The sequence below is a fragment of the Polistes canadensis genome, unplaced genomic scaffold, assembly GCF_001313835.1.
Source record: "Polistes canadensis isolate GaletaPanama2010 unplaced genomic scaffold, ASM131383v1 scaffold_109, whole genome shotgun sequence".
NCBI classification, from domain to species: domain Eukaryota; kingdom Metazoa; phylum Arthropoda; class Insecta; order Hymenoptera; family Vespidae; genus Polistes; species Polistes canadensis.
In genome coordinates, this window is record NW_014569656.1 from 424,383 (window position 1) to 436,974 (window position 12,592).

Consider the following 12,592-nt stretch of genomic DNA (forward strand, 5'->3'; position numbering starts at 1 on the left):
TATGGTAATTTCATCCGCTCAATAATTATAAATGTAATAACATAACTAATAAATATTGTAGTTTTTAAATTTATAACGTTTCTATTCACGAATAGAATGATCATTTTAATCATTAAATTTGCGTGCTAAATTGTGTGTTATAAATTAAATAATTAGAATTTTTATAATTGGATATTTGAAGTTTTTATAGAAAGAAAAATAAATAAAAAAGAATTTACCTTAGAATAAAATCTTCGATTTTCTTTCCCCGACGAAAGAACCGAAATGATAGTATAAAGAGACTAGTATTAGATACGTACTGGGTTAAGAATCCAATATCGAATCGGTTGAATAATAAATCGGTGACAACTACTTCATTCCTTGTACATTTTACGTTTGACACCAAGAAAATTATATATCATTTTACCTAACAGCAAATTTCACTATATGTTTTTAAAGAAAAACACATCTTACCCATGTGTTAAATTCGTTCGAGGGATGATTTATACTTGTTCTTTTCTTTTTGATTCTATAGAATCATATTTTCAGAATAAACATACCTTATTTCTGATTATTTTATGTCACCTTCTCCCAATAATAAGGGAAAGAGTCTTTCATTTTGGATTCTTCGATAACTTGGGAACAGTTGATGCTTTTAAAACACCATGGATGAACAGATTTTTGAACATTCTTACTATAGACTTAACAAACGTCTTTTGTCATTGATAGGACAATGGCCTTATCAAGATATGATTGAACGTCGTTTTCGTATGTGCATTGTGATTAGCTTGTTGATTAGTTTTACTGCTTCTCAGGTAATTTATATTTACACTTCTTAAGTAATATCAATTTTAAATATACATCCACACGTGTTTATTTATTAAAAATATTTGTTTAACTTGTAAAATGAACGATAGATATCCTTGTTATTCACTAACGGAAATGTTGACACTTTTCTTGAGATTATACCTGGAATAACTTCGGTATTATCGATCTTTTCCAAATATTCTATGTCTTATATATGCAGAAATAAAGTGAGTTAACTTTATTTTCTCGCATTAAGATCAAGATATATATTAACGTTTGATACTATATATTTTTCTTCTTTCATAGATTAGAAATCTTTTCGATCGTATAATAGAAAATTGGAAATTATGGGAGTCCAAAGAAGAGATAGATATCATGCACGAATACAGCGAGGAAGGAAAATTATTAACTTTCTTTTATACCTGTGAGATTCATGTAGATTATTTATACTGTTGTATCGCATTGAGATAATATTAATATATTTATATTTTTGTCTATTATATAGCTTATATATATTCGTGTATGACGTTGTTCCTTATAATGCCATTTTTTCCATGCATTATGGATATAATCATACCCTTGAACGAATCTCGTACTTTGAATCATATATTTAAAAGCGAATATTTCATTGACGAGGATCAACACTTCTTTCTAATCTATTTTCACATGAGTATAGTCATCGTTATCGGAATAACAGTGTTAATTTCAACGGATGTTCTTCTTTTGCTACTCAACTCACACGTTTGTGGTTTATTCACAGCAGTGGGGTAACTTCATTTTGTTTAATATTATCATTTTCTTGTTTTTTTTTGTGGTATAACTTTATTGATTACAGATTTCGTCTGGAACATTTGTTAAAGGATCAAATTGATCCACAAATTTTGTTAAACCATCGTTCTCGAAGGATGTGCTTTGAACACATTGTCCATACCATTGAAATACATAAAAAGGCATTAGAGTTAGTAGATATAGGCGAACAATTTTATGCAATTTAGATAATTCGTTATATTTAAAGTATTCTTCTTTTTTTTTGTATCCTTTTGTTTCTTCTTTTTGATTTCTTTTTTTTATAAGGTTCGCCGACCTCATTGAATCTTCTTATTCGTTTTTTTTACTTTCCCAAGTTGGCTCGAGTTTAGCGTGTATGACTCTTTCTTTGTTTCAAGTAAGTTTTAAGTATTTCTCTCTTTCTCTTCTTCTTTTTTTTTGTTGTTATTAGATATAATACTAATGCATTAAATTATATTTTATTATCTTTATAGATAGTAATAGTGTTTAAAACATCTAGCGAAGGGTTTAGATACATCGCTTTTACAGCTGCACAAATTGTTCACATTTTTTGCATGTGCTATCCTGGTCAAAAATTGATTGATTATAGCATCGATGTCCGTGTTAAAGCGTTAGTAATACAATCAACAATAACCTTTTCTTATTCTGTAAATATTTCATTTATGATATTAATCATTTTGTTTTAATATATTATACAGGTATAGTGGAAAGTGGTACGAGGCACCAATTGAAATACACAGATTAGTATTATTAATAATTCGAAGAAGTCTCCAGCCTTGTTATTTAACTGCTGGAAAAATATTTATCTTTTGTTTCGAAAGCTTTTCGACGGTATGTATGTATATAAATACAAATAATATACGTACAAATTGGTACATTTAACAAGTATCAATTTCTTTTTTAAGATCATGCAGACTGCTACCTCGTATTTCATGGTAATTTCAACGGTGCATTAATTGTATAAATAATATTAATTATTAGTAATAATATACAATGCAATGTTTCTACTCATATAATAATAGAACTTTGAGTTATGTTACCTGTTGGTATTGAGTTAATTATTCCTAATAATCCTTATGTGATTTAAAATCATGAAAATCTTCCTTTTTGAGATTTAGATTACATTTATATTAACTAGAATAAAATGTAATTAAACAAGCATTAATTAAAAGTTAGCCGAAAAGTAAGATGAAAGCAAAAAACTATGTATAGGATAAGGTACAAGTGAATATACTTATCCATAAAAGGAAAAATCAATGAAACAATAACTCGAGTATGCATGTAGCATGCAACAAACATCTATAGTAGAGTTAAAAAAAAAAATAAAATTATATACTTTCAAGCTCTCTGTCTCATTGAAATTATTTTTTCCTCAAGTCAGTTGAAAGCAAATTAATACTTGTCCTTTTTCCCCTTTCTCGTTCAATCATACTCAATGTATGGGCAACAGATAGGGGTTTTCTGTAAGAAGAAAAAGCTCTGATTATTTAATGCTGATCCGCCCATCAAAAGGGGAAGCTTGTCCTTAGTTTGATAACTTTAGAATGCTTTACGCTTTTGACACGCTATGGTCAGTTTTGAGGACCCTTACTATAAAGTTAACAAACGTTTCCTAAGGCTGATAGGACAATGGCCTTATCAGAATTTATATGATCGTTTTTTCCGTAGGTGCTTTGTGAATTTCATATTTATAGGTTTTGCTTTTACACAGGTATATCATAGATTTAAAATAAACCTGTGTGTGAATGTGTGCGTGTATGCATTTAAGGGAATTTAAATTTACAATTAGTTATTGTTTTAACTATAAGATTATCGACAGATAGCATTGGTTTATACCTGTAACGGAGACATCGATGTGATACTTCAAAGTGTACCATTTATATGTGTTTTTATAGCTATAGTAATTAAATATTACACATACCAGCTTCAAGAAAACAATGTAAGTTTTCTTTGAATTCATTTATTAGTTGAAAGACATATAATAAATACTTTAAAATTTCTTTTACATTATTTTTTTTTTTAATATTAGTAACAATAAATGTAAAGTATTTTTGAATGTAAAAATTACTGTTTCAGATACAGGATCTTTTGAAAAATATGCTAAACAATTGGCAAATATGGAAAACTCGAGAAGAAATTAATATCATGCATGAATTTGCAGTCGAAGGGAGATTCTTTACGTTGTTCTACATATGTAAATATTTGATACAATTTTATTAGAAAATATTTTTTTATTTTAGATCAAAATTCATTAATACCTTTTTGTTGCAGCGTATATTTACACATGTATGGTATTGTTCTTAACAATGCCACTTTTTCCACGCTTCATGGATATTTTAGCACCTTTGAACGAGTCTCGCCCTTTGAGAAGTATTGTTAAAAGCTATTACTTTGTCGACGAACAAGAATATTTTTATTATATTCATTGTCACATGAGTATTGAAATTACAGTTGGAATTACGGTATTAGTTGCTACGGATAGTCAATTTTTGACTTTTAATTCACACATATGCGGCTTGTTTTCTGCAGTAGGGTAAGAAAGCATTTATTTTGATTTATAGAAATTTTCATTGATACTTTACGATTAGATTCATTCTTGATAACACTGTAGATTTCGTCTAGAACATTTGTTGAACGATCGGCTCGAGTCTGAAGTTTTATTGGATCATCAAACTAGACAGATGTATTTCGATAGCATTGTACATTCTATTAAAAATCATAAAAGAGCATTAGAGTTAGTATAAGTATAATTAGAATTTAAGTTTATAGAAAATTATTTATAGTTGCTTACACACAAATGAATTTACTGCTTTTTGTAATTTATTGAAATCTTTTTTCAAAAGGTTTGCAAAACTTATTGAATCTTCTTATTCGGTATCTTTTCTAATGCAGGCTTTTATGGGATTGGTATGTTTGAGTATTTCTATGTTCCAAGTAAGTGTCCTATATACTTCCTTTTGTACTCATAATTTTAAAACAAATCTTTTTCATTCTTTATATTTATCGTTATACGTAGATATTAATATTGTTGGATAAAAAAGCAGAAGCATTTACATTTTTCGTTTTTGCATGTGCTCAATTTACTCATCTTTTATGTATATGTTATCCTGGTCAAAGAATGATAGATTACAGCACTACAATACTTTTTAAAGCGTGAGTTTATCTAATATCATAACGAAAGTATTATATTAATTAATATTTAGAATAAAAAATCTATACCTTCTTGTAGATATAGCGGATTATGGTATGAAGCACCAATTGAAATTCATAGATTATTACTATTAGTAATACGAAGAAGCCTAGAACCTTGTTATCTGACTGCTGGAAAAACATTCATATTTTGTTTAGAAACTTTTGCGAAGGTAGATAAATTAAAAAAAATCCATTTGTGTGCCGTGCTTCACATTCATTTAGCAATTTAGAATATTCATTTGTCTTTTTTAAGATTGTCCAAACCTCTGGGTCGTATTTCATGGTAATTGTATCGACGCATTAGTGAATGCATACCTAATTCATAGCTAATGATGAATGTTAAAGGATCGTAGTAGTTGTTAAATATAACAAATTTTCACACACGCCTTTTCTTTGAAAATATTTCATTCGTATATATCGTAAATATATTGATAAACTATTGATTTTCTCTTCCCGAAACCTTCTTATTAATTTATTTAATCACTAAGTTAATGATTTAATAAAATGAAGAAGAACGTACCAAGCACGAGTATAGATTTCTTACATATGAAGAATGGATTTCATCCTAAGAAACAACTGATATTTCCTGAAACACCAGCGACTATCGTATACTTAAAACAGAAATGCAAGCTACCGAGTAAATTACACGATAAAACAACTTGCTACATTTTACGGGTTTGCTGTAAAGATAAAATGTTATGAGTATTTTCAACTCTAGTTTCTAACATAGACATACAATTAAAATAGTCTCGTTTCTAAACTAGTACAACGAGACGTTTGAAATGAAAGACAAAGAAAATGTTAAAACTTCAGTCATATTACTAATTATTATCTACGTCAAAGATAATAATAGCTTTTGTATAAACTCCTCTTTGAAATACACAGAGGACGCGTACGACTTGTAATGAGAAGCATGAACAAAGGGTGGTTCTGAATATTTTACATGAAACCGCCTCCTCTTAGTAAAGGGAAGTTACCCTTATGCTCCTTAGAAAATTTCGTTTAGAATGAATCGTGTCTTTGGCGTAACATGGATATCTTTGAGGGTGGCTTGTATAATTTTAACTATCGTCTATTATCTTTTATTGGATTGTGGCCTTATCAAAAGTCTCGTTCATATCGTTTTTATATGTCTAATATAATGTTATTGTCCTTTAATTTACCTCAGGTGATTGATTATTCTTATTCCCGAATATCCTGTAACAATAAACATTAATTAGATTAATATTTGATTTGATTTGATATAATATTAATTCTAGTCTTTAAAATTATGGACTTCAAGAGATTTTAATCTTATATTAAAAATTATTCCTTTTTGGGGTACTGCAGTAAATATGATTATTAAGTATTATACGTGTCAATTAGGGTTGTCTAATGTAAGTGTGCGATCATTTCAATACGATTAATTATAATAGAAATGTTAAATTTACTGTGATTTTTTTTCTAGATAAGAGCGTTATTTAATAATATTATTGTAGATTGGCAAATGTGGAATTCAGAAGAAGAAATAGATATTATAAAGAAGTATGCAAAGGCAGGACGGTTGAATAGTTTACTATATGCAGGTAAAATTCATTTCTAGATCATACGAATTATTAAAAGAATATTTGAACTTCTTCTAAGAATGTTTTTCTTACTTTTTTTATTAGGATATGTATATTTTATCTCGACAGCATATTTGGCTATGACTTTCGTGCCATGTTTGATGGATGTAATTGAACCTTTAAATGAATCTCGTCCTTTGACACTACCCTTTTTGTCTGAATACTTTCTTGATCAAGAAGAACATTTTTATTCACTTTATGCCTTAAATGTTTTTTCACTATTATTCGCTGTTACAGTTTTAGTAGCTGTTGACACCCAACTTATGATCATTACTGGCCACGTTTGCAGTGTATTTGCGGTTGTAGGGTAAGATAATAAATGCTAATTTGAATTATTTAGAATTAGAGGTTCTTCGATTATCTAAAAATCAGAAAAAGAGATGATCTTATAAATCATAGATATCGTCTGGAACATTTTCTAAAAGATGCTCATACAATAGACAATTGGAGTAATCATCGACGTAAGAAATATATTGAAAATCTCGTGCTTTCCATTAATGGTCACAAAAGGGCTATAGAGTTAGTATAAAAACAGAGATCGCATGTGACAATTAAATTCACATTTTTTAAATAATTTCTTTCTACTGAAGGTTCGCCAATTGTATCGAATCTTCGTTTTCATTTTCTTTGCTGTTACAATCCGGTTTCAACATTATTTGTATGGCCATTTCTTTATATCAAGTAAGTCATTTTTATTTATATTAATTAGGTTGGTCAATAAGTAATGGTAGAATTTTTTTATATTGGAATTGTCAACTCAATAAAATAGTTAAAATTGCTGATAATTATATAACAATCGCATGGACGTTATAGATAACCGAAGAAATGAGCAATCAATTGGCTGAAATGTTAAGATATGCTGGTTTTATACTTGCTCAACTATTTCACATATTTTATACTTGTTATGTTGGACAGACGATGATAGATCATAGTATTCATATAGGCGAAAAAGCGTAAGTTAAATTAAAATAAACAAATTAGATTTTTCTTATTATAATATTTTTAGATACAATTCAATGTGGTACGAAGCACCAATGGAAATAAATAAACTACTATTATTAATAATGAGAAAAAGTATCGAACCTTCGAATTTGACTGCTGGAAAAATCTTCGTATTTTGCATCACAAGTTTTTCATCGGTAATTTTATTTAACTTGGCCAATTTAAGTACAAATACAAACAAATCTTGTAATGTATTATTTTTTTCTTTTAAGATCTTACATACATCAGTCTCATACTTCATGGTACTATCGTCTGTACAATAATCGTAAAGGATCTTAAATGACTTATACTTTTTATCATATAATAATAGAATATAATGCTTCTAATTACCCGAAAAGAAACCATTTCTATATAATTATTAAATCTACAAAACATACTTGGATACGTTTAAATGGGAAGACCTACTCACCCCCCTGTATTCTCAAAACGTTGTTCCTTCTGACTATTACTTGTTCCGATCAATATCACAAAACCTGGCTGACCAACACTTCTGGTATTATAAAAAAGTACAAAATTGCATCGATTCGTCGATCGTTTCAAAAGATGAACAGTTTTTTAACGTGGAATTCGTACGCTGTTCAAAAGATAGGAGAAAGAGTGACCAGCGATGGACAATACTTTGAATCATAAATGTATAACCAGTTCTTTACAATAAAGCCTCGAATTTAGGAAAAAAAACGGCGGGAACAAAGATGTACACCTAATAACAAAACACATTAATTCCCTGAATGTATATATACATTAGGGAATAATGTATATATATCTTAATCAATTTTTTCGAACACTTATATATAACATAATTTGATATAAAAGAAAAACATACCAACAACAAACAAATATTAAAGAACAACTTCACACACGCACATTTCTAACAGTTTCTTTCTTGGAATCATCAAAGACAAACGACGAACTAACGCGAACTGAAATAAGGTGATACATATAATTACAAGTCGAAGTATCCAGTCAAATGATTAATTGATGATGAAGTAGTACTTACATACTTGTTAGAAAATGACGTTTCTCGTATCATTGATTGCTCGTTACAAAAACGTTCGCTTCAAAAGAAAATCAAACGTCCCCTATAGAAGCAATAATTAAAACCTGTCCCTTCCGTTAACTTCATAGAAAGAAAATAATGAACTTACATAGATGCCTGTTATTTATCTGTCATTTTTCAATGATTTAATAACTCGTTTCTCTCGTACGACACGGGTGTGCTTGGTATCCTTTAGCAGAAAAGGTTTTTGAATATTTAATTAAAGAAACGCCCATTACAAAGGGTAGTAAGAGAATTTTCTTTAGTTTCTTCTAGAAATTCTATTCTTTAGAATGTTTTACAACATCATACAGAGATATGGATATTTTTCAACATCATTTCCATAAGCTTAATTATCAATTATTATCCTTAGTAGGCTTATGGCCATATCAGGATAATAAATCACGTTTATTCCGTGTATATTTTCTAAACGTCGCAATGATGTCTTTCAATATAACCCAGGTGAGCACTGATATTTCATCTATAAGCACAATAAAATAAATTATATTTCATTTTGTCACTCATTTTATACAGATATTTCAATTGTATACTTCTAAAGGTAATTTCGATATAATTATTGAAGTTGTACCAACTGTGGCAACAATGATTAACATGACGATCAAATATTATACCTATTACATTGGTATGTTCAATGTAAGTTTGTGTAACAATTCTAATAAGATTTCAACGAGTTTGAATTGCTTTATGGTGTTCTTATTAGATAAGAAAACTTTTGGATAAGATGATGCTGGATTGGAAGACGTGGAATTCCAAGGAAGAAATAGAAATAATGAAGAAATATGCTGCAGAGGGACGTCTTTATACTCTGGCATACACTTGTAAGATTTCATATATCTTATTTCGTAAGATTATTTAATATATTTTTTTTTTTTAAATAATCTAGATTATATTATTGTTTTTAGTATACATATATATCAGTACGATATTATTTTTATCGATATCATTTTTACCACTTCTTCTGGATATTGTTTTACCACTGAACGAGTCTCGTCCTTTGCAACCAATCGTCTTGGGAGAATATTTTATCGATCAGCAAAAACATTTTTATTTCATCTTCTGTCACATGGCTTTTACGATTTTACTCGCTATGACAATTTTTATAGCAACAGATACTCAATTCTTCGTTTTTACTTGTCATGCCTGTGGAGTGTTTTCAATAGTGGGGTATACAAATACTGTATTTTTACTTCATGAATTTCGTAATAATCAAAATCATATATAAATAATTGGTAAAAATGAATGAATTTTAGATTTCGTTTGGAACGATTAATGACAGATGATAATACTATGAACAAATATTTCGATAAACGAAGATATTTCAAACATGTTGTACTATCCATCAAAGGCCATAGCAGAGCTATAGAGTTAGTATAATAAATCGAAATACTCATAGCTATGACGTTGACTAGTTGAGAATGACATTTTTTTAATGAAGGTTTGCAAATCTCATCGAATCTTCTTTCTCGACTCCATTGCTTATACAATGTGGAATAAATATAGCTTGCTTGAGCGTCTCCTTATATCGAGTTAGTTTATCCTTGTTTACTATTGAAATTAAAAATAAATAAATTCAGAATAATTAATGATTATTAAACGAACTTATACAGATGAAAACATTACTGGACATATCCACAGAAATGTTTAAATACATTGCATTTTTGGCTGCACAATTGTTTCATATATTTTGTATTTGCTATTCTGGGCAAAGGATTATAGATCATAGCAGTGAGACCTTATTAAAAGCGTAAGTGTAAAACCAATTAAATGATAATAGAATACTTAAGATGATTTTTTGCATACTTTTAAAGATACAATGGTTTATGGTATGAAGCACCGATAGAAATTAGAAAATTATTACTCTTGGTAATAAGGCGAAGTATTGAATCTACTCGATTGACGGGTGGAAAAGTATTTGTTTTTTGTCTAAAAGGTTTTTCAACGGTAAATTAATTACCTTATCATACACATTAATATCTTTCGAATAATTAATGTTAAGTAATTCCTTTTAAAGATCGTTCATACATCTACCTCATACTTCATGGTGCTGTCCTCGGTAAATTAATTATTGACAACAATAATAAATCAAAACCTGGACTATCACAATTTCTTCTGTAGCACTTTAAATGAATGATACGAAAAACGTAAATGTAAATATCTGAAAATCAACTACAATGTAGAAAGAAAAAGAACTTGTAATTGTCCTTTATAAATTGTGTGTGTCCCTCTGAATAAACAGTACTTTTCAAAGTAATGTAGAGACACTATATACTGTTAGAAGAATGTACGTATACCAATACTGCTGAAGTAGATAAACTGATGGTAAATCATTACCACATGTCATGTGCTTGTTATCAAAGTAATACTCTCACCTAAGTTTTATTTCTTCAACCAAAGACATTTATTTCTTATGACAATCCGAGGGAGTTCGAACTTATAATTAAAACTTGTAAAATTCTCCCTTTGTATGACTACATAGATGTCTATGACGTGATAGAATTTCAATACTACACTAATAATTATCTCGTATTCGTGATAATAACAGTTGAAGGGGACTTCTACTTGATATAATGTCTGCCATATTCTTGATTGAAATCTTCTTGAATATTTAATGTAGGGAAACTACCCTTTAACTTCTTAGAAAATGTTCTTCAGACAGCCTTACATTCTATCGACGTTATGGATATCTTTGAGAATCGTTTCTATAAACTTAATTATCGTCTCTTATCTGCTGTCGGTTTGTGGCCATACGAAAAATCTCGTTTACTTCGTATGTGTATTGTAAATATTCCAGTCTTTTTGTTCAACATAACACAGGTAACTATTTATTCTTCTAATAAATTCTAGAAAAATATTTGACTTATCTGCCTTATTGATTTTAGTTTTTTAAAATATGTACTTCCAAAGGAAACTTTGATATACTCAAAGAAGTTATACCGATTTTGATAGCATCATTAGCTGCCTCTATTAAATATTATTTCTTTGATTTTGGTATATTCGATGTAAGTTTATAATAATTAAAATATTGAAATATTAAATACCAAATATAATTTACTTACGTTTGTAGATTAAATTACTCATGGATAATATGATTAAAGATTGGAATATGTGGAAGTCCAAGGAAGAAATTAAAATTATGGAAAAATTCGCTCATTTAGGAAAAATGTATACTCTTGGATATACTGGTAGGAATATCAAAGACTTCTATTTTACGCTGAAAAAAAGAAATAAAAAATTTATTGTAATTTTCTTTTACTTTCTTTTGTGCTTCTAGTATACATATATATCATTGCATCACTTTTTCTTTTGGTGACATTCATACCACCTTTAATGGATATAATTATACCTTTAAACGAGAGTCGTCCTATGGAATTACCTGTCTATGCCGAATACTTTCTTAATGATGAGGATTATTTTTACTTGTTTTATTTTCACATATCTCTTTCGATAATGATTAATATTACGACTTTAGTTGCCACTGATACTCAACTTATGGTCTTTTGTTGTCACGTTAGTGGTGTATTTGCAGTCATAGGGTGAGAATGAAATTTGTGATTAATTTTCTTTTTACTACTTTGAGTTCTTCTACTTAAACAAGATACATTTATTTATTATAGTTTTCGTTTGGAAAATTTCTTGAAGAAGGACATGAGACTGCATGGATTGACTGATCTTCAAAGGAAAGAATGTTATAAACATGTTTCGCTATCTATCAAAGGACACAAAAGAGCTTTAGAGTTAGTATTATAAAAGAAAGAAATTATGTTAATTAATTACGGCAATGTTTTGTCGTGATTAACGAATGAATTTTTTAAACGAAGGTTCGTCAAGCGCATGGAATCGTCATTTTCGTATTCCTTACTATTGCAATGCGGCTTGAACGTTATTTGTATGAGCATGTGTCTGTATCAAGTGAGCCTCGATTATAATTTACATATTTTCTTTTTTTTATTATGTTTCTCTTCATTCTCATAGAAAGAGTTTTATTTTTTATTACAGATAGTAGTATTGTACGGTCAATCTGCAGAAATAATTAAATTTATTGCATTTGTCATTGGTGAGTTATTCCATTTATTCGTTGCTAGTTTATCAGGTCAAACTATAATAGACTACAGCAGCGAAGTTTATTTCAAAGCGTAAGTAAAATGTAGCTGATTGAAGCAAA

General features: G+C 28.8%; 1 protein-coding gene and 1 long non-coding RNA gene across 3 annotated transcripts; one reads left to right on the forward strand and one right to left on the reverse strand.

Moving 5' to 3' along the window:
* Positions 1–1,821: 1,821 nt before the first annotated feature.
* Positions 1,822–6,653, reverse strand: LOC106787659. Of its 2 annotated transcripts, XR_001381825.1 has the most exons (8): positions 6,405–6,652; positions 5,931–5,964; positions 4,795–5,447; positions 4,367–4,682; positions 3,834–4,281; positions 2,912–3,036; positions 2,616–2,709; positions 1,822–2,493 (listed from the first exon to the last, which is right to left on the reverse strand). It is a non-coding gene; the product is annotated as an uncharacterized LOC106787659 (long non-coding RNA). The 2 variants fall into 2 exon arrangements; XR_001381824.1 differs by having other exon boundaries at positions 4,795–5,964; positions 6,405–6,653.
* A 4,453-nt stretch (positions 6,654–11,106) lies between these two features.
* On the forward strand, positions 11,107–12,592 carry LOC106787647. Its single transcript, XM_014750197.1, has 6 exons — positions 11,107–11,244; positions 11,310–11,429; positions 11,495–11,612; positions 11,675–11,963; positions 12,045–12,164; positions 12,249–12,592. The coding sequence occupies exons 1-6, from the start codon at positions 11,107–11,109 to the stop codon at positions 12,400–12,402; spliced, it is 939 nt and encodes a 312-aa protein (XP_014605683.1). The 3' UTR covers positions 12,403–12,592.